The sequence below is a fragment of the Salvelinus fontinalis genome, chromosome 3, assembly GCF_029448725.1.
Source record: "Salvelinus fontinalis isolate EN_2023a chromosome 3, ASM2944872v1, whole genome shotgun sequence".
In the NCBI taxonomy this organism is placed as follows: domain Eukaryota; kingdom Metazoa; phylum Chordata; class Actinopteri; order Salmoniformes; family Salmonidae; genus Salvelinus; species Salvelinus fontinalis.
The window spans coordinates 40,527,189-40,550,339 of record NC_074667.1 but is presented as its reverse complement, the minus strand read 5'-3'; the positions used below and the strand labels follow the sequence as shown (position 1 = coordinate 40,550,339).

The following is a 23,151-nucleotide window of genomic DNA, read 5'->3' as shown; positions in this document are numbered from 1 at the left end:
TTACTAAGAATTCTATAGTATTCTGTAGTAAACTTTGATAAACTGTAGTATACTGTAGAAAACTATACTACACTCTGTAATATCCTTCGATCATGTGTAGTACTTACTATATAGAATGTTGTAGTATACAGTAGAATACTATACTGCACACTGTAGTATCCCTCGATTCTGTAGTGCTTACAATATAATGTTGTAGTATACTACAGAATACTATACTACACACTGTAGTATCCCTTGATCATGTACTGCTTACTTTAGAATGTTGTAGTATACTGGAGAATTCTATACTACACACTGTAGTAACCCTCGATCGTGTAGTGCTTACTATATTGTAACGGTCGTTCTCCTCCTCTTCGTCTGAAGAGGAGGAATAGGGATTGGACCAAAGCGCAGCGTATGTTGAATCCATAATTACGTTTATTAAAGAAAACACGAAACACGAAAACTCTGTAACACACTACAAAACAAATAAACGATGTAGACAGACCTGGACTTGAGAACTTACAAAATGACGAAGAACGCACGAACAGGAACAGACTACATACACGAACGACAAAACGAAACAGTCCCGTGTGGTGCACATACACAGACACGGAAGACAATCACCCACAAACAAACAGTGAGAACAGCATACCTTAATATGGTTCTCAATCAGAGGAAACGTCAAACACCTGCCTCTAATTGAGAACCATATCAGGCAACACATTAAACCCAACATAGAAACACAATACATAGAATGCCCACCCCAACTCACGCCCTGACCAACTAAACACATACAAAAACAAGAGAAAACAGGTCAGGAACGTGACATATATAATTTTTTATTATACTGGAGAATACTATTCTCCACATTGTAGTATCCCTAGATCATGTAGGGCATACTATAGCATTTTACTACAGTAAAGTCCACAAAAACACTATAGTGAATACTATAGTATAATACAGTCAAGTCCGCAAAAACATTCCAGTAAATACTACAGTAGACTTCCGCAAAAACACTACAGTGAATACTATAGCATACTACCGCAAAAACACTACAGTGAAAACTATAGTATATAAATATAGAAATACTCGTATTTAGAGCATAGTATACTAAAGTAATTTGTCTGGGGTATGGCTGTATATATCTGTACAGTATGTGTGGGATTCAGTGAAATTCAGAGAGATAATACCCCTTCAAAGACTCCACCTGTCTGGTCAGTCTGTCAGTCTGGCAACTGGGAGTTGACAGGGAGCCAGGGGCATGTGCATAATGTGCAGACCAATAACCCTATCAAGGTGGAGGACACACTATATTATGGTCTAGAGCTAATTCAAAAGAGTTCAATCTATAAACAAATACTTACAAATGTAATTAGTCTATAGTATGGTCAATAATCATGGATGACTGATTTAATTAAGCAAAGAGATTACAAACTTTATTTCCAGTAAATTGCTGCACTTTTTATTATTTGACTGCTGGACACATGGAGAGTTATAGAGTAAAAGAGAGTTTCCTTCTATTTTAAAAAAATGAGAGAGCGATAAAGATCACGAGTGCTTCACTGTGTTTGTCATCTAGATGGTAATCGTATTTTGGGTTGCAAGAGGCATGTTGGGAGGATACATACAGCAAGACAGAGTTGCATTGCATTGAACACTATACTGTTCTTTATGACTGCATTAAATAGCCTAATACTGGATACTTTCTATGAAGTGAAAAACTATTTTTGAATGTGTGCAGCAATTGTGTGTGTGTGCGTGTGTGTTTGTGTCTGTCTGTCTGTTTCTGTGTGTGATAGATAGATAGATAGATAGATAGATAGATAGATAGATAGATAGATAGATAGATAGATAGATAGATAGATAGATAGATAGATAGATAGATAGATAGATAGATAGAATAAACTGGATAAAACTAGCATGGGTGACATACGTGAGCAGGGCCACACCCTCTTCTACTGTCAACGCATACATCAACCCAAGGTGGGGCTGAGTGGAAGGACAGTATGAGGTAACTCTGATGCCTCTACAATGTAACACAATACAATGAGAACGGACTAATTACTGTACTGCATCCAGCCTAAAGGCACGTTTCGGTGTCTAGGAGGAAGTGATGTCTAGGAGGAAAGATGGATTTGGTTTCTGTGTCCTCTTTTCTAAATGTATAGTGTCAATGTCAATACACTCACACTGCTCATTTTTCAGAAGTTCAGTAGCATAGTCTGCTAAGGGATGTGGTATAGGTATCATCAGGGGCACAACTTTGGTTTTAGACATGGGAGGGACATAACTTGGTGTGGGGTCTGGGGTCCTCCCATTTTTGGGGACATCTAAAGCTAATTTCCTGCATTTCTACACAATCTATTATATAATTTAATTATATTATATAATTTAATGAATTGCTAGTAGTTCATTCACTTCAGTCGAAAGGCAATGAAACGTTAGCTGAATTCAAATTTCAGTTACACTACTAGCTCAGCGCTGGGAATAACACTTTATTTTCTGTCAAATTGCAGTTCCCTTGCCAGCTAGATCAGTCAACTAAAGAGTAGGCAGTTTCTACTCTCCTTGCTTTTTCAACTCGGAGAAAAAGCACAACACAGACAACAGCTGCCACTGTTCATCTCTCCTGTGCTGGTCCTATACACCATCCTTTCAGAAGCTTTGCCTTCACACAGGTGGTGTCTGTGCGGTCCTAAATCCATACCACTCACAACCTACCCGAGCGTTCTGAGGCGTCCGCATGGTCCTAAAGTACACCCCACTTTGTATCGCAAGTGGAATGAAATAAGGCTAGGGGGGACAAAAATGCAATTTCATGTGGGGGGTCATGTCCCCCGTTCCCGTCCCCAGTGAAAGTTGCGCCCACCGTCCCCCATGGGTATCATAGAGATCATATAAATGTATATTATGTGTGTGGTACATGGTGTATAGCTACAAGGTTAAAGGCATATTCAATATGTAAACCACCAGATTTTAAAAGTCTACGTTTTAAGCCTTGACCAGATAATACAAACTTTACATTGTGCTTTCTAGAGGGCCTACCAACTTTTTTTTATCGACATACCTCATAATAAGAACTAGTTAGTCATTACTTCCCTTTAAATCCTCCACTCACCCCCTTTAACGTGTCTGTCTGTCTGTTGTCTGACTGGAGCTGTGTGTTATATGCCCGCTCCGCTGTCAATACCACACCACTAACCCAAATATTAATGCAATGCAATGGGAATATAGCGATCATGGCTAAGAATCTAATTTTGTTAATTATTCTCGTCCTGGTTTGCATATTCGGAACTTATGATGGTAAGTGTAATGTTTTTCCGATTAAGTTTTTATTCCGCCAGTGTGTATTTACTTGCTCGTTTTGTGAATGGAATTTACATTGCTTAGTAATAGCACAACATGGCGCACGGATTTGGTATCAAGCAAGTCGAGTTAGCTAATTTAACCTGATTGTTCACGGCTAATAGTATTGCAATAGAGATGAAAATAAGAGAATCAGCTAGCTAGCTACCTACACTGTTTGACGTTATGTTTAAATATGCTTTATAGCTAGCTAGCTAGCTAACTAACTAACTAACTGTTTGAGAATAGCATAACGTTAGTTCTCTGGCCAGTTAGAAGCTAATTGGATGGATACTTGGATCGCGTTAGTAAACATCTCAAACATAACACCATTTTTAGGATTTGGGATGAACAGCCAAGGTTGTCTACCAAGGACCTTCCACCATTCCTTGATACAATTCAAGATTCCAACAGCAGTGGTTTAACAAATTGCCTTGAGTAATCTAATCAAAGTTTAATTAATTTGCTGTATTCTCAAAAACGAATATGGAAATATTGGTTTATTTATTTATCATAAACTACCACATAATATTCAATATCAAAGCATTTAAATCTGCTCGCTCAGATTCCTCATCAAGTAAGGTATGAGTTCCTTATTCCCAAATTTGACCTTATGTTTTTGTCATCATTTCCTGTGAAAATCTGTTTTTTAGCTGTTTATTTTTAGTATGTGAATTCTAAACTTTGCAAACAAGACAGCTAGTGTCGTGGTTTTAAAGTGCAGCTCTAAACGCTTTTCCTGAGACCACAACACAATGGTTTAGCAAGCTGGAGTCTGAGGCTGACCTATTTAGCTTTGAAGAGCTGCAGTACATTGCGAAACGGGCCATTGTGTGTTGTTCTACCAATCAGCCTGAGTTAGTTTATCATTACTGGATAAAATATTAATTTATGAAAAGCATAAATGAGTAAACAGAACTCGGCCTCAGTTCTCCCTCTCCATGGCCTTTAGCGTTTTTCGTACATGTAGAGATAAGAGGCTGGAAGGTCTATAAACACTCGGTCCTAGTCTCTTTTAAAAAGCCCTTGATCGTGAACTCATAATGTTTGAATAACATGGATGATATGTGTCTTCAACATGGGCGCTTGTGTCTTCAAAAGAGTGTCCAACAGTGTAAATACAGATTGCATGTATATGGACCTTTTTCTCTGGGCAGGGCAGGGGGCTCGGTTGTATCCATGTATGGAGATTAAAAATGCCCAACAATGGGATAATGGAGATTTTCCAGTTTGTTATCTAATCTACTGAAGTGAATGGTGTTAAAAGCATGGACTAAATTATCACAGCTTCTCTTTACAACTGACTTATTGTGAAAGTTTCAGCCTATTTCAACTTTTTAAATCCTGTTTCTTTCTGTGGGCCTATTTGATTGCTCTTCTCAACTTTTGTCACTTAGCCTAATATACCCATTTAAACATGTCCTTTTCTATATGCTTTTTCTGTTGAGTCTGCAAAGTTAAGTAACTAACTCTAGGATGATCTAGTTTACCATTATGAGTTGGATAAACCCATTGTTGATGTGATCAATGACATTAGGCATATTTTTCTCTATGCCTTCTCTGGAAAATAATTTAACTCTGTGGAAAGTTATGCCCCATACACATCGTGATGTATTTCATTATGCTATACGTCATCTTCACGCAATCTCGTTCCGCTACTACTGGACAGCGAGCATAGGGTTTCACAACAAGACAAGATGGAGGAGAGCCTAGTTTCTTGTCAGAGATTGCATTTATTTTGGGACATTGCAAAATATGACCTTTTCATTCAAGACAAACATTGTTTCAGGTGATAATAAAACATGTTTTGTTTAGTTTCCTCAACTTGTTTATCTAATTTTCTAGCAAGTCAAGCTAGTTTACAGAGTTGCTAGCTAGCTAAAGAGCTGCAAGATTACGGTAGGGGTGTGTTCGTAAATTCAATCTGGAGTGCCAGAGTGCGCACAGGGCGTTTGTAAATTCAGAGGTTGTCAGTTCTTAAATTCAGAACGTTTCGCTGTTGGAGCGTTCAGAGTGCACACTGGACGCTCTGACGGAGGAGTAGGTTTGATCCGCGTTCTGACCTCACAACCGCATTAAAGCACCCAAGCTAACGTTGTCAATCTGGCAACGCTCTGAATTTACGAACGACCAGAGCACACTCTGGGCACTCTTTGTCACTCCAAAGTGAATTTACGAACGCACCCTAGCTTGCTAGCAGAGCTGATTAGGCTGTTTTCATGTTATCCAGAGCATTGGTGGCTATAACTGTGCTGCTGGCAACAATTTTAATTAAGCTTTTTTCCCGATGTTTACTGACACCGGCCATATTCAATGGGTGTTGAGCGTTCGTAAATTCATCAATTATTCTGCGCTCTGGCACACTCAGACGAGAGTGCTCTGAAATCCAAGTAGATAGCCAGAGTGAATTTATGAACGCACCCTAGGTTGAAGATACTGTCGCTAGCCACCTCAACCTAATAATCATCATCAAAAACAAATGTAATTACCATCACAAACTAAAACGAGAGGCAACAGTCATATAATGTGTATTATTTAACTTTACTATTCCAATAGGCCTATTCATTCCTATAAGTGAGTACTAATTGTTTACAAGTCACTAGTTATTCCATAAATTCATTGCCTAAAACCACATTTTCATCTTGTTCTGTGGTTTGGTAACCTCTTTTTCTATTGACAGACTCTGGCGGCACTAAATACGATGCAAAGTTTGGAAACATTTTAAGTATACGGCATCAGTTTCGCCACGGAGCCTTACACTGCAAGGGGGAGCTGTGATACCACACCAAGAATCTTTTTAAAAATTCGCCGTCTAGCAGGAACAGTGGTCAGAACCTGGTAATATCAGAATGTAGGATTGGATATAAACCTAACAATGTCAATTACTAATTCCTCTGAACAAGGGGAAAAATTCACTCGGAATAAATACTAGAAACAATACTCCAAGCTGCAGCTCCATACTGATTGGTGTGGGTAGCTTTTGACCATTTATTTGTAATCCCCGTGTCTTATCCATTAACCAGGTTTCCATCCATTTACATTACATTTAAGTCATTTAGCAGACGCTCTTATCCAGAGCGACTTACAAATTGGTGCATTCACCTTATGACATCCAGTGGAACAGCCACTTTACAATAGTGCATCTAAATCTTTTAAGGGGGGGGGGGGGGGGCAGAATGATTGCTTTATCCTATCCTAGGTATTCCTTGAAGAGGTGGGGTTTCAGGTGTCTCCGGAAGGTGGTGATTGACTCCGCTGTCCTGGCGTCGTGAGGGAGTTTGTTCCACCATTGGGGTGCCAGAGCAGCGAACAGTTTTGACTGGGCTGAGCGGGAACTGTACTTCCTCAGTGGTAGGGAGGCGAGCAGGCCAGAGGTGGATGAACGCAGTGCCCTTGTTTGGGTGTAGGGCCTGATCAGAGCCTGAAGGTACTGAGGTGCCGTTCCCCTCACAGCTCCGTAGGCAAGCACCATGGTCTTGTAGCGGATGCGAGCTTCAACTGGAAGCCAGTGGAGAGAGCGGAGGAGCGGGGTGACGTGAGAGAACTTGGGAAGGTTGAACACCAGACGGGCTGCGGCGTTCTGGATGAGTTGTAGGGGTTTAATGGCACAGGCAGGGAGCCCAGCCAACAGCGAGTTGCAGTAATCCAGACGGGAGATGACAAATGACAAGTGCCATCCAACATTTCTTTAGCCAGTAAAGTACATGTCGGATAAAAAAATGTATGACTGGCCTAATGGTAAACTTTCCAAATGTCGACAAAACAAAACACAGTAGACAAGATGAGGTATTTTTGTGTCAGTAAAATTAATTATGGGAGAAATGTCGGTGGAAAAGCTTTTATGAGCAAATATTGAAATAATAATCACATCGAAATATAATTAGAGGCATGCGAAAACGTGTGGACCTCCCACTACAACTTGTTGGAAAAGGATGCAGTTTATTAGGCTACAGATGGCACATGTGCTCTAGCCCAGAGTTTCAATACCAGAGTGGGCACACTCACTATATAACAAAACCTTTTATTTTTTTTTATTTTTTTTGAAAACCATGAAAATGCGATGGAAACACATTTAATTGCAAAAGGTGTTTGTGTGCACTAGGTCATCACGCAAAGCCTTTTATCCTCAAGTCAATTTGATGGAAACGCATTTCCGGTGGGAAATTTTCACATGAAAATCTGTCGCCAATTTGATGGAAACTTAGCTATTGTTAAATGCTTTGGGTCCAAATCAGATATTATGTATAATATTTATTGAATGTTATATTACCAATTTGGGTCCAATCAATTAGCTTAATTCCTCAGATCAAGTTATATTTCAACAAAATAATGTTGCAGGAATGCTAATCTCAATTGTTTCTAACTACAGAAACAATTTCAGAACAATCTGAAATGGAGGGGCCTCCCGAGTGGCGCAGCAGTTTAAGGCACTGCATCGCAGCGCTTGAGGTGTCATTACAGACCCGCGTTCGATCCCTGGCTATGTCACTGCCGGCTGTGACCAGAGGACCCGTGAGGCGGCTCACAATTGGCCCAGCGTCGTCCGGGTTAGGGGAGGGTTTGGCCAGCCGGGATTTCCTGGTCCCATCGCACTCTAGTGACTCCTGGAGGGCCGGGTGACATCAAGCTGACTTTGGTCGCCAGCTGGACGGTGTTTCCTCCTACACATTGACGTGTGGCTTTCGTCCTTGGCCTCTCCCGAGTCCGTAGAGGAGTTGCAGTGATGGGACAAGACTGTAACTACTAATTGGATATCACAAAATTGGGGAGAAAAGGGGATAAAACAAATTATAATTTCTTTTAAACATCTGAAATGGTGGGTGTCTTTCTTGGGCTTTTTGAGGTGGAATGACCCTAATAAAAGTTCACAGAAGTAACAAGTAAAGGTAAACCTATCAATTAGTTATAGTGTTTTTACTGATATCAGTTGTGTTTATGAATTATTAATTGATTAAAACTCAACAGAATTTATGAAAACATTGGTAACAGAATTTCTGCAATTGAGTGGCTACAATGGGAAATCATAGTAGTCACAAACCACAGTTGGGTCACTACTGTCCTCCCTTTCACTGGCATACTGTTTTGTTCATATCTCTCTCTCTCCAATTAATGTCACCTTTTCCGACACCTACCTACCCATGAGTCCCATCTTTCCATTTACTGTAACCTGCATCCTCACCCACTGAGCACCAATCGACACCGGACGCTGAAAGTCTTTCACTGTAGGGTGGGGTATTCAGTACAGTACACAGAAGAGCACATTAGAGTTGAGTACACTATAATGTACTGAACTATACACGACTTTACTGTACTGAAGCTCCCTGCCCATTCAGCCTGTCTTTTCAAACTACCTGGTAGTATAGGAAAAAAAAGTTATTTTCAGAATGACAGTTTAGGACCTTTAATTTTTCTAGGCGCACTGGTGCTCCTAGATATTCAGGTGCATATTTGAGTAAAATGGTCACACTGTAGAGCCCTGCATTCAGAGCCTTGCTTTCATATCCATAATTATGAATAAAAAAAACAGGGCGATTTTACTGAAATTATGTTACCCAACTTTGCATCTGCACAGTTCTTCCAGTAAAAGTGTTGCAAAATGTTTAAAGTAGTCATTGTAGTCAACAGAGTTGTATTTTTTTGTTTGCCATACATTTAAAGTGAAGTGTCCTTAGGCTACATCACAATGTACAAAGCAATACAATGTGCACAGTTAGCCTTTTTTCTCCTTCTCTCTACTGTACCCTTTTTCTCCTCTCTCCCTCCCCCACTCCCTTCAGAGCCCTGTCGCCAAACAATACCTGTACTGTGCTTGACTTTAGTAACACGCCAAACCCCCGCTTTTAACACAACCATAGTCCTCAAGGTTTTGTTCTGCCACACTATTTCTTCAACAGTCTTGACACATCACAGCATTCTCTAAAAACTGAGCAAAAAAACATGTGCTGTTGAAAACATTTCCTCTCACTCTACTTCTACACCACCTCCTTTCTCCCAAGTCAGGCCTAGCCAGCCTGTCTGTGTATAAATTGTAAGTTGTATAGCCTATGTATTATATATGTTTTACTATAGTGCCAATGAATAACCTTGCCACACATTCAGCACAGGGCCACTTGACGTGTGTACTTGTGTGGTGTGTCTGTGTGTACTCAGATCTGCGCTCAGATCCGGTACAATAACACAGATGCAGTTTGTGGTGTGTATTTGAAATCTCATCAAGGTCCTCCCATTTTATCTAAAATACTTGCATCTATATTTATATAAGCCATATTTCCTTTTTAAAGTGCTTTATTAAACTTAATGGCAAAAATACATGTTGTGAAACTTTCATCAAAAATTATACAAATTAAATAACAACATAAAATAACAACCTTGAGTTCATGTGTGCTGGATCACGGCGTGTGTGTGTGTGTGCAAAGAAGGTCTGAGGTGTGACTGGATGTCAAATGTCCAAAAGGTGCCATGGCACTGTCCAGCATCGTAATCACCCCAATGGTAAAATAATTGACAGTACCAGTCAAAAGTTTGGACACTTTATAGGCTTTTTCATTAGTTTTACTATTTTCTACATTGTAGAATAATAGTGAAGACATCAAAACTATGAAATAACACATGGAATGATGTAGTAACCAAAAAAGTGCTAAACAAATCAAAATATGAAAGCCCCCCCCAGCCTTGATGACTGCTTTGCACACTCTTGGCATTCTCTCAACCAGCTTTATGAGGTAGTCACCTGGAATGCATTTCAATGAACAGGTGTGCCTTGTTAAAAGTGAATTTGTGGAATTTCTTTCCTTCGTAATGTGTTTGAGACAATCAGTTATTGTGACAAGGTAGGGGTGGTATACAGAAGATAGCCCTATTTGGTAAAAGACCAAGTCCATATTATGGCAAGAACAACTCAAATAAGCAAAGAGAAACGACAGTCCATCATTATTTTAAGACATGAAGGTCAGTCAATTCGGAAAGTTTCTTCAAGTGCAGTCGCAAAAACATCAAACGCTATGATGAAACTGTATCTCATGAGGACTACCACAGGAATGGAAGATCCAGAGTTACCTCTGCTGCAGAGGGAAAGTTCATTAGAGATAACTGCACCTCAGACATTGCAGCCTAAATAAATTCTTCACAGAGTTCAACTAACAGACACATCTCAACATCAACTGTTCAGAGGAGACTGCTTGAATCAGGCCTTCATGGTCGAATTGCTGCAAAGCAACAACTACTAAAGGACACCAATAAGAAGAAGAGACTTGCTTGGGCCAAGAAACAGGAACAATTGACATTAGACCGGTGGAAATCTGTTCTTTGGTCTGAGTCCAATTGTGAGATTTTTGCTTCCAACCACCGTGTCTTTGTGAGATGCAGAGTAGGTGAACGGATGTCTTTTGCATGTGTGGTTCCCCTCTTGAAGTATGGAGGAGGTGTGGGGTGCTTTGCTGGTGGCACTCTGTGATTTATTTAGAATTCAAGGCACACTTAACCAGCATGGCTACCACAGCATTCTGCAGCGATACGCCCTCCCATCTGGTTTGTTTTAGTGGAACTATCATTTGTTTTTCAATAGGACAATGACCCAACACACCTCCAGGCTGTGTAAGGGCTATTTGACCAAGAAGGAGAGTGATGGAGGGCTGCATCAGATGACCTGGCCTCCACAATCACCCAAACTCAACCCAAATGAGATCGTTTGGGATGAGTAGGACAACAAGTGCTCAGCATATGTGGGAACACCTTCAAGACGGTTGGAAAAGCATACCAGGTGAAGCTGGTTGAGAGAATGTAATGTGTGCAAAGCTGTAATCCAGGCAAAGGGTGGCTACTTTGAAGAATCTCACGTATAAAATATATTTTGATTTGTTGAACACTTTTTGGTTATTAGATGTATTTCATGGTTTTGATGTCTTCAATATGATTCTACATTGTAGAAAACACTAACAATAAAGAAAAACCCTTGAATGTGTAGGTGTGTCCCAACTTTTGATTGGTACTGTACATAGTTAGCCTAAATATGACTTCAAATAGACCCATAAATGCAAACTCATATTTTTGCCTTTTGAAATGTACACATTGGGGTCGAATTGAAATGCTCTCATGTATAAGATAACAATATATATATATATATATATATAATAGGCTCACACCAATGCATAATCTAGTGATGTCCTTTTACAGTGTGTGTGTGTGTAGTCTGTATGAGTCAAGGCTACATGTCATTAAGAAATGTTGTTTCCCTTCTGACGTAAATGAGAATAGTCCTACCACAGCATAGTAGCTGAAACTGAAAGACCCCTCAGACACAAACGGGCAGGTGGGTGTGCGTGTGTTAATTTCTAAACCACACCAAATAAAAGCCCTCAAATGAATTATTACTTCGCTCAAGCCCAGGGGAAGCTTTAAACCACAGCTGTTCCTTGTGCCAAGGTTGGGAGGTGAAAGGGTTCATTCACTTTTTTTAAAGAAAATATAAAAAATCCCTGGCCTTTTAATTTGGCATGTACGTGCCTGTTGATAAACCGCATCAGAGTAAGGAAGCTTAAAGGCAAACAGGATATTGTGTGAGAAACAGTATGATTGAGATGTTTGACGAAGAGAGGTTACAGTGACTGACCAAGTCACGTTCCCTGGGTTTGTGATATTTGGAAAGGGATTTAGACATAGGATGGGAAGGGAGGAGCTGGACAACAAGGGAGCTTGCCTAGGCAGTAAGATAAGAAAACGTAGTTCATGGGATTTGGGAAGCGGCCATGTAATTACATTGAGACATGCATTCGTAAAATGCTTGCAGCATTATCTTTTTACTACATGAGTCATTCAGTCATTTAAAGAGGTCTGTTTTTCCTTGTCTGTTTTTCCTTATCTCATTTCTATGAGTATTATCTATAACTGTATTATCGAATCTTCTGTAGTCACTCATTGATTTTTCCATGTTTTTTCCCCCCCTCAAATTGAGACTATGCATCCTGTCTGAACTCCAAGTACATCTGTGTTAGGGAGTCCTTGGAGTATCTGAGGCCAGACTCCCATAGGCACTATAACTAAGGGGGGAAATCTAATCTGGGTGTCAGGTAGCCTAGTATCTAGAGCATTGGGCCAATAAGTTACACGTTTGAATCCCCGAGCTGACAAGGTGAAAAATCCACCAATATGCCCTTGAAATAGGACAATATAAACACTCACCTAATAATAATAATAATAGTAATTATCATAATTATTATAACCATATACAAGTTTGGGCCTCCTAGCTATTAACTATCAGGTTTTACTGTCTGTTTTAAAAATGGGAACTCTTTGAACAGACCTCGCTATGGCCTTGATTGATCGACATGGAAACATATTTTGTTCCAGCATAGCACTACATGTTCTCACCGATCTAGTATTAGAAAACATTCTAATCAGAGTTTCTCAGGATTGTAGTCTTGCCTCAATGGGCAATCCAACATGTGAACATAAACATGCCTCCAAACATTCTCACGGATTAAGTACTGTTTGAGAAACACACTGCCTGCTTAAGATCACTGAACCTGTGTCTAGAAAGCCAACTAGCTTTTGCTATAGAATCAGAAGACTTGGAGCCCAGATGCAGAAGCATGTGCACAAGCACACACACATACTTCCTGTGTATCGATCGGAGTGGGATAGTCGGGGAGGTAGGGGATGGGGTGAGTACAGTGGTGTGTTTTTTTGTCTTCTGCCTGGTGGAGTCTGGGTGTCTTAATCAGTTATTCCCTGTCTGAGTGCTGCCTGCTTCGTGCAGAGCTCTTTCCGCCGCCCTCGTCTAGAGTAACACCTCCAACCTCAACCCCAGTTTACAGAATGTCAGCAAGTAATAATCACCTTTCATTTCTCACTACTTTACTGTAGCTATCCATGTTTTTGAAGCCTTGTCTTCACAGGGTTCTGGTTGTACTTTTAAGCTCCTATCAACATTAAGCCTATTAATCAATCAATTTGCAAAAGGATGAACCTTCTGGAAACCAAAAAGCTCATGTTTCCTTCATTCCTGGGAATGTGTGTTGTGTGGGAAATACAAATGCAACAGAGGGTCTGGTGTTTACATTGAGGTCATTTACAGACTATGATGGAAGAAATAAAATATCGGAATTTCACACCATGTCAGCCTCGGTGCCCTAATGAAATTCAATTATCCAAAATTTCACTGAGGCAGTCACTGTCTAGACTGGGTTAATGACAGCTGCAGCTGCTCACACAAGTCAACCCACTCCTCTGTACAAACCACTACTACAACTCGCCCCAAAAGCCCTCACCGCAGGGGTTTAAAACACATTGTACGCCCCTTCTCTTTTTTTTACCTCCCCTGTCCTAGTTTTCAGGACTAGGCTGCCTGGGACTAATCCCAAACCTCCAGTACAGACCACAAACTCCTAAAAACTTTAGAGGTTCCCCCTTTCGTCTTATCACCCCTCCCTGTACACAGGAAGCTGACCTGGAGGATGGCTTATCCCAACAACTACATTCTGGGTTCACTCCCCTACCCCCACTGATCTCAGCTCAGTCTGGGTTGGTCAAATTCCCTGTAATCGCCACACAAAGGACCAATGTGATGTTGATTAAGGATTATGAAATTGTATGGGCAAAGTCCACTTCTGATTATAGTAACACTGTCAGTAGAACACCACTATTTAAAAGCAAGCTGTCTGCACTAAACAGAGAGACCTTTTGTCTTTGAACCTCACTTCCCTCCGTGTATGTCTACCATTATAGAGCCTGTATGTTGAGAGTATCAAATTACCCAGATGTCTTTGAGCTTTCTTGTGATGTCTGCAATGTGCAATAACTTGTCAAATTGCTTCTCATTCAATGTGTGTGTGTGTCCTCTCTGATCTGGTTCACCCAAAGAGACCTCACTGCCTGCTGTGCTGACCTTGCTGTCTGACAGACCTGTGAAAATCTCTCATGCTCCCCATACAAGTCTACTGAACTGGGTTGATATTGTGTGATTTTTATCCAAACACCTGTTTCAGGCTCGGAGTTCAATGTGAAATAGTTACATGAGGTGCAGGTTATTAACAACAGTTTATGGCAGTGAAGGAAAGTCAGTCACAAAAGTAAGCTAGAAAATGGTAACTTACCTACATTTTTACTTTGTGATAAGTTCTGCTCATCACTCAAATCTTTATTTTCTCCTTAGCTAGCAATAAATGAAGGCTCTGTCCAATTTAGAACATTATCTTGAACTAGCTAACATTACTTGCTCTAGCTAGCTAGTTATGGAACTTGTGGACAATAGGCTAATTAGGAGGAGAGGAATCATGAAAATCTGTAGCAAGCTGGCCTTTTTAAAACAGAACTGTATTCTTGTGAGAGATTAGAATCCTAGAGAGGGAAAGAGGTACTCAACTTTGTATCTGTGCCATTATGGCATCTGTAATAGCATGGGCAACGCCATTAGAGCTATCTCCATTTTAATGTTGTGTATTTTCTTATTCTTTTGCTGTTTTCAAAAAAATGTAAAGCTAATGTTTGTGATTTACTGCTACTTGCAATACTGGAGTCTTGAACCAAATCTTGTGTGTCACCAGATGGCGGTGATATAGCTTAAAGCCATTTACAAACTAGGCAAACCAATTTGAAAGAAAAATACAATTCTCTTATCATTGGCTGATCACTCAAAAGTTAGGAATCCCCACCTAGTTTTCTACTTTAAAATAGTGGAAGCCCTCAATGTGAAATCAAATAAAACTTTATTTGTCACATGCGCCGAATACAACAAATATAGACCTTACTGTGAAATGCTTACTTACAAGCCCTTAACCAACAGTGCAGTTCAAGAAGAGTTAAGAAAATATCTACCAAATAAACTAAAGTAAAAAATAGAATACATTTTCAAAAACAAAGTAATAAAGTAACACAATAACGAGGGTATAGACAGGGGGCACCGGTACCGAGTCAGTGTGCAGGGGTACAGGTTAGTTGAGGTAATCTGTACATGTAGGTAGGGGTAAAGTGACTATGCATAGATAAACAGCGAGTAGCAGCAGTGTACAAAACAAATGAGGGGGAGGTCAAGGTAATAGTCCGGTGGCCATTTGATTAATTGTTCAACAGTCTTATGGCTTGGGGGTAGAAGTTGTTAAGGAGCCTTTTGGTCCTAGACTTGGCGCTCCGATACCACTTGTCATGCGGTAGCAGAGAAAACAGTCTGACTCTCTGACAATTTTATGGGCTTTCCTCTGACACCGGCTATTATATATGTCCTGGATTGCAGGAAGCTTGGCCAAAGGGATGTACTGGGCCGTACGCACTACCCTCTGTAGCACCTTACGGTCAGATGCCGAGCAGTTGTCATACAAGGCAGTGATGCAACCTGTCAGGATGGTGCCGATGTAGAACTTTTTGAGGATCTGTGGACCCATGCCAAATCTTTTCAGTCTCCTGAGGGGGAAGTCGTGCCTTCTTCACGACTGTCTTGGTGTGTTTGGACCATGATAGTTCGTTGGTGATGTGGACAGCAAGGAACTTTAAGATTCTCGACTCGCTCCACTACAGCCCCGTTGATGTGAATGGGGGCCTGTTTGGCCCGCCTTTTCCTGTAGTCCACGATCAGCTCCTTTGTCTTGGTCACATTGAGGGAGAGGTTGTTGCCCTGGCACCAGACTGCCAATGTCCATGCAAAATCGTGTTATTTCCAAGTAGAGATCTCAATCCATCTCTGGAATGGTTATAATTGTTTCCCGGCCTGCCGCTGAACGTGTCTTTTTGAAATGGCCAGCTTTGGCGCGTAGTTTGATTACCGTTGATACTCTATTTCCAGGATGAACCACCTCTGTAGGGTAGGGTGTTGTGCTGTCTTGTTGTACTCTTGTGATGTTAAAAACACCATTAGCTAATAGGGTACATTTTGTCACCGTTTGGGTTAAAAACATGTTTGTCCCCATCTGGAATGGTTTCAAACAACACACTTTTCTGCGTCTGCTTTGTTTTGTGAAATTATACCATTTGGGGCATGGTAAATAATTGAAACGTTTCTGAGAGGTATAGTTCAAAAGATTGTTAAAGGTTCGTCAAACTAAAGGGTTGTTTACCTCTTCAACGACTAGAGATTTGCACAATGTCAACTTAGTCCTAGTCCCTGCGACCCAAAATACTCAAGATGTTGAATCATTCTCTGGTGCCTTCTCTATCCTGATGGAGCATGCTACCAGCTTTATCAAAAGGAGATATATTTCTCTTTAAAATCTCAGGCTATTTTCGAATAAACTCACTGGCTATTATTTCAACGTGCCCTTAGAAATGCAATGTGTGTGGCTCGAGGTCAAAGAACAAAAAGTAGTGTTGACGTCTGTCTGATTTTCTCCAAGAGAAAAGCTGAAATTGTTTGGGTATTCTCTGGGAAATGGTGTTGTTCATTTGGAGGAAAAATGTAATAAACACAGTGAACCTTTTTTTTTTCTTTTTTTTCTGTAGTCCAATGCTTTATCTTACAGGGGTATGATCATAGGACAAGTTGGTGTCAGTATAAAATAAATAGATCACACTGAAGCTCCACCACAAAACAACATTTTGATCCAGCAAGGATCTTCATCAGGTCAAAGGGCCCCTGTGTGGTACTGCTGCTGTCTATGAGCGCCCTCTGCTGTATATATACTTGCATCTCATACAGTGGAGTGAAATTTGTCTTGAAATGTTTTTTTATGTGGCAGTGCCAGCACAACTTCTTATGAAATTACAGCTTTGAGAGTGTTTTGACTTTACCCAAACCATTATTCCAAAATATTGAAATCATCTCTCTCTCTGTCTCTGTGTACAGCTTTGTGGTGTAACTGCACCACAGCCCAGTGTGAGAAGACTGGCTCCCGGTGTGAGACAGACGGGGCCTGCATGGCCTCCACGTCCTTCATCAATGGGCTGGAGCAGCACATCCGTATCTGCATCACCCGGGACAAACTGGTGCCCCCGGGCCAGCCCTTCTACTGCCTGAGCGCTGAGGGCCTCCTCTACACACACTGCTGCTACACTAACTACTGCAACAGCCTCGACCTCAAAGTAACCTCTGGTGAGTGTCTCTCTCGACCTCGACCATGGAATATAAGCTGTATACCGCCACACACAAGCACATGTCCCAGGTTGCACACCCTCACGTTACGAACCACAGGGCTAGGATGTCTGCTACAATAGAGGACAAGGGTCTCAAACACAGTTCAGTGAATTGTGTTATGTTCACTCATGAAATGTGAAATATGTATTTAGTCTGATTTCTTTCTCTTCCCTCTCTCAGTGACGTCTCGGCCAGGCCTGGGGGGCGTCTTTGGCCTTGATGGTAAATGGGGTCCAGTGGAGCTGGTAGCAGTGGTCGCAGGGCCCGTCTGCCTGCTGTGTGTGCTGCTAATCATGGGTGTGTTCCTGTTCCAGTACCACCAGCGGGCCTACAGCCACAGGCAGAGGCTGGAGGTGGAGGAACCCTCCTGTGACCACCTCTACATGGCCAAGGACAAGACCCTGCAGGACCTCATCTACGACATGTCCACCTCTGGATCAGGCTCCGGTCAGTACTGCAACGCTAGGGCTCTGATCAACTCAAGCAGTCACAAAACAGGGAAAAAAAGAGATTAGTGGCTGTAGCTTTAATAATGTCTTCCATAGAAGAAAACAAAATGCATAGGGGGAAATGTGGTTGATATTAGGCATGTCACAATGTGATTGTCTAACTGTATAGTCCTCTTTCTTTTTGTCTCTGTGTCCTGTATGCCTTGGTCCTCTCCGTCCTCTGTCTCTGTGCAGGCCTCCCTCTGTTTGTCCAGCGAACAGTGGCCAGGACCATTGTGCTGCAGGAGATTATAGGGAAAGGGCGTTTCGGGGAAGTGTGGCGCGGCCGCTGGAGAGGAGGAGACGTGGCAGTGAAGATCTTTTCGTCCAGAGAGGAACGCTCCTGGTTCCGCGAGGCCGAGATCTACCAGACCATCATGCTGCGCCACGAAAATATCCTGGGATTCATCGCCGCCGACAACAAAGGTAACAAAATACTGGCTGTCGTTCTATGACATCACAACAAATATTCCCCTTCGAAGAACACTGCTTGTAGGTTTCTGGTGTTCAGGTCAGTTTTTTGTATTAGGTGTAGGGTCTGAACATTGGTCTCTGAACTTATTGTCCAACAATCTTTCTGTCATAGATAATGGCACATGGACCCAGCTGTGGCTGGTGTCAGACTACCACGAGTACGGCTCTCTGTTTGACTACCTGAACCGCTACTCCATCACCATCGAGGGAATGATCAAACTGGCACTGTCTGCTGCCAGCGGCCTGGCACACCTGCACATGGAGATCCTGGGCACACAGGGTGAGGGTGTGCCTCTGTAAATATAGGCCATGCTTCATAGCTGGTAGGAAATGCCAGCTCTCCCATTCAGCCTGGTCAGAGTCAGGGTTATGGATCTGCCCGATATGACTTACACAGCAGCCCCTCTAAACTAAAGCATCTCTGTTGAGTGCACTGACTCAGACCAACAGAGATGTTCCTTGATAGGTCAATTATTGATGTCATTCTGGAAGAACATTTACATTTTTGTCTGCTGTAGCATACAATGGTATACTGCAGATATCCATGATTGTTTGATTCAAATGAATTGGACAACATAAAACACATGTTTCACACGAACATGTTAATGATCAGTTACATGACTTCCATTGATTGCCAGGAATGCAGTAATTGTCAGGTAGGCTCACTCTCTCGGCCCTCCTCTAGGTAAGCCTGGTATTGCCCACCGGGACCTCAAGTCTAAGAACATCCTGGTGAAGAAAAACAGTACCTGTGCCATTGCTGACCTGGGGCTGGCCGTGCGCCACGAGTCCACCACCGACACCATAGACATCGCCCCCAACCAGAGAGTGGGCACAAAGAGGTGCAAACACACATGTCCTCAACCTTAAGAAGTACTTGGTTTCTCAACTTACAACCCTCATGCCACCCCAGCTTAATAAAAACACACATATTCTCTGTGTCAGGTACATGGCCCCTGAGGTTCTGGATGAGAGCATCAACATGAGGCATTTTGATTCGTTTAAGTGTGCAGACATCTACGCTCTGGGCCTGGTGTACTGGGAGATCGCACGCCGCTGCAACGCTGGAGGTCAGACAGGCTCCACCTCAGCACACTATGGCTGGTCACAAATGGCACCCTATTCCCTATATAGTCAACTACTTTTGACCAGGGCCCATAGGGCTCCCTGTATAGTGCACTATTTTTGACGAGGGCCCATAGGTCTCCAAGTGGTAGTGCACTGTATAAGGAGAATGGTGTCATTTGGGATGCATCTCTCAATGTAGTTAAAAGTTTAATTCACAATTGATTAGAAACCCAGATATTGGACCTTTGACCTCTGTCCCTAGGTATCCATGAGGAGTACCAGCTACCGTACTTTGACCTGGTGCCCTCTGACCCCTCCATAGAGGAGATGAGGAAGCTGGTGTGTGACCAGAAGCTACGGCCCAACGTGCCCAACTGGTGGCAGAGCTACGAGGTAGGGACACTTGGATATGCATGTTCATTTGAGGTCAATCAAACAATCCTATTATGATAACACAGCAGTCACTCACTAATATGAAAGTGTCACTGGTTTGTTATAAGTATTAAATTGTATGCTGGTGTATTTTACATGAAGTATGTTTATTTGTCAAGTTTGTTCTCTGGGGATGCATTGGTGGTTTTGATAAGCTTATTTATCCTTGTGCATATCTGCACCATATTATCTTGTATGACTTCCTCTAACCTCATTTTCCTCATGTTCGCTCAACCGTTGGTCCAATTTTCCTGAGCTTTATATAACACTGTACTTTATCTATCTTCCTATTTTCTCTCTCCATCCCCCAAGACCCTGCGTGTGATGGGGAAGATCATGAGGGAGTGTTGGTATGCCAACGGAGCTGCCCGCCTCACCTCCCTGCGCATCAAGAAGACCCTGTCCCAGCTGAGTGTCCAGGAGGACATCAAAGTCTGAGAGGGCCCTATCCCAAAGAACTGAGGAGAGCACTGGGGACTCTGTCCTGCACTAAAGAATACTGAGAGAGATAGATAGAGGGACAGGGTCTTTTCAAAGAACTCACAAGCTAACGAAAGAAAATGTAAACAAACAAAAAAACATTACATAACTCTCCTGACAGTTTTTGTTTTTAAAGCCACCACCGCCTGAGTTGTGACAAACCCTACCTCGTCTATTCAGCCAAAACTACTGACAACCCCTGTCCTTCCCTTGCCCCCAACCTATCCCACCATTCTGACCTCCAAACCTGTCCCTGCAGCCCCCCTTCTCCGTTCTGTTCCTACTAAAATGGCTGACTGCAATTACTGATATTACTACTACTACTACCGATTATTTCCATGTTAATCTCAATGGCAGGATATACACTGAGTGTACAAAACCATTAAGAACACCTTCCTAATATTGGGGAGGAACACCCCCCCACCTCTTGCCCTCAGAACAGCCTCAATTCATGTTGACTCCAATGCTTCCCACAACTGTGTCAAGTTGGCTGGATGTCCTTTGGGTGGTTGACCAATATTGATACACACGGGATAAACCCAGCAGCGTTGCAGTTCATGACACACTCAAACCGGTGCGCCTGGCACCTACTACCATACGCTATTCAAAGGCTATTCAAAAGCCTTTGTCTTGCCCATTCACCCTTTGAATGGCACACATACAATCCATGGCTCAAGGCTTAAAAATCCTTCTTTAACCTGTTTCCTCCCCTTCATCTACACTAATTGAAGTGACATCAATAAGGGATCATAACTTTCCCCTGGATTCAGCTGGTCAGTCTCTCATGGAAAGACAATGTTTTGTGCACTCAGTGTATACTGTATACAACTGTAGTTAGTAAGAGGATGTGTGTAATTTAATTTTATACAATATTTTTTATTCAATTCACAAGTACCTATGTATTTGTTTGCCTTTATACTGTATTGATGCCATGTTAAATCACTGTTGGCAGAGGTCTGTTATTCAAATGTTTTATTTTGTCAGGGAGTGTGTGTGTGTATATATAGGGGGAAGATGAGGTCCGTCTTTGAATACTGTATACTAATCTCTCCGTTGTACGTACATACACACTGAGAAGTTGATTTTAAAATCCATAAAGACCAAGTCTTCCTCATTTATGTGGGCATGTTATGTATCATTTATGGGAGCAGTGGTCTGTGAGTCACAGAGATCAGGTTACCAGTACATAGGTTTACAGCAACTATGTTTCCCATTACAACAACCAATGTTGTGTTTTGTAACTCCTATTGCCTACTTAGGCAGGAATGGTCGTTACAAACACCTGGCTCTATGGTTTTTCATGACGACGGACTGTATAGCCATTTTTTTTGGTGTGTGCGCACATACACACTAATGGTGGGTAGCTGTTATGAATTATATTTTATTTCCTCACAATATCTCCATGTACGTTTCTCCTCAGGTTATATTCTCCCGGGCCAAGCTTAACCACACTCTCACCTTATGGTTAGTGTGGTTATCTGTATAGATTACCCTTTTTGATTTGAGTTTCCATTGATATTTGAATAATGTTTTAGATTCATTTGCAACAGTTTAACACTGGTAACTGTTCTTGGATGGCAGACAACGGGAGGGGCTTATTTGTGCTGTCAATCATCCACTGATTAACCAATGGAATATCTCCTACTGTATTGTACACTGTCATTGAAAGCGCATACGGAGTCCCTCCAATTTGATGTCTCACATTACTATAGAGCAGTATTTGATTTTGAGTCAATATTCCACTCCATATTCTTAAATTCTACTCCACCTATTTTATGTCCTTGATATGCAAATTGTAAATAGTTTGTATAATGATTTATTTCATGTCAAATCATATCACCAAATGTTTTCAGGAAAACTATGTACTGTTAAAATTTTTGCTTTTTGTTTTGTTGACCACTATCTCAAAAAGGTACTGCGGACCTAAAGCCTCTTTCCTTGTGTTCTTAATCCTGCCAGTTTGCTGTGAGTTCCTAGAAAAGGCTCTGCAGGGCCCATGTGTGCACTACTAACTCCACAACCGTTCTAGTTCAACACCCCTCACTGTTTTACTGCAGATTATACCAGTGAAAGCAGAGGGTGTTTAATATGTTCAGTAAGCATTTTAATCACAGTTCCTCATTTAGTGATAGGTAAATACCTTTCCCAGATTTCACATTTTCAGAAAGCTAAGTAAGAGTGAGGATTCACCAGACCCTCTGTAAAGGGTGCTTATTCAGTATGGCTATAGCACATACAGACAGGGGTTGAACCGTTGAAGAAAGAAATACTACTGATACTTATCACTGCTGTTCCACAGGAAATACTGTATTTATTTGATTTGTGTTAGTTTATGACCATGTCACACTCACCTGTATCTTTTTTTTTTTTATGTATATATATATATATAGTTCTTGGGAGATGTCCAAGAGGACACGGCCTGTGTACATGTTCTTCCTGAAGTTTATGGCTGTGAGTGGGAGGCAGGACCTGGGTGTTTGTCTGCATACTGTTAGGCGGATGTGTGGTGAGATTGTCTGTCTTTGGTCAGGGAGTGATCCTATGCAAATGTCATGGTTGGGATGTGTCTATGGCCTTGTTTTGAGCACACACTGTTATTAAGGGGTGGTATGATATGCTGTTGTATTGCACTGTGTTATGAACACCCAGACATCTGGACAGAAATCAAGCTTTTAAAACCATGAACCTTTTCAGGACTTGTTTCCAATCATGTATATAGCATAGAGTAATAATACAACTGTTTTCCTAAGTTTTGTGTTAATTTTACTCACACATACCAGTATGTACATTAATGCAAAAACTATTTCCATTAGTGCCTTTTGGTGC

The 23,151-nt window shown here is 41.6% G+C and overlaps 1 protein-coding gene across 1 annotated transcript; it reads left to right on the top strand.

Moving 5' to 3' along the window:
- Positions 1–3,115: 3,115 nt before the first annotated feature.
- Positions 3,116–23,074, top strand: LOC129848004 (activin receptor type-1B-like). Its single transcript, XM_055915556.1, has 9 exons — positions 3,116–3,285; positions 17,096–17,341; positions 17,564–17,830; positions 18,067–18,297; positions 18,458–18,625; positions 19,031–19,187; positions 19,291–19,415; positions 19,676–19,806; positions 20,158–23,074. Exons 1-9 carry the CDS (start codon positions 3,195–3,197, stop codon positions 20,281–20,283), a joined length of 1,542 nt encoding a protein of 513 aa, XP_055771531.1. The 5' UTR covers positions 3,116–3,194; the 3' UTR covers positions 20,284–23,074.
- Positions 23,075–23,151: the final 77 nt, after the last annotated feature.

What these genes read in the sequence shown, in the direction of transcription:
- LOC129848004 (XM_055915556.1), top strand. Translation starts at nt 3,195, where the DNA reads ATGCAATGCAATGGGAATATAGCGATCATGGCTAAGAATCTAATTTTG. An exon ending in CACCTCTGGATCAGGCTCCG is followed by an intron (nt 17,831 to 18,066) that starts GTCAGTACTGCA and finishes GTCTCTGTGCAG; the next exon opens with GCCTCCCTCTGTTTGTCCAG. An exon ending in ACGCCGCTGCAACGCTGGAG is followed by an intron (nt 19,416 to 19,675) that starts GTCAGACAGGCT and finishes CTCTGTCCCTAG; the next exon opens with GTATCCATGAGGAGTACCAG.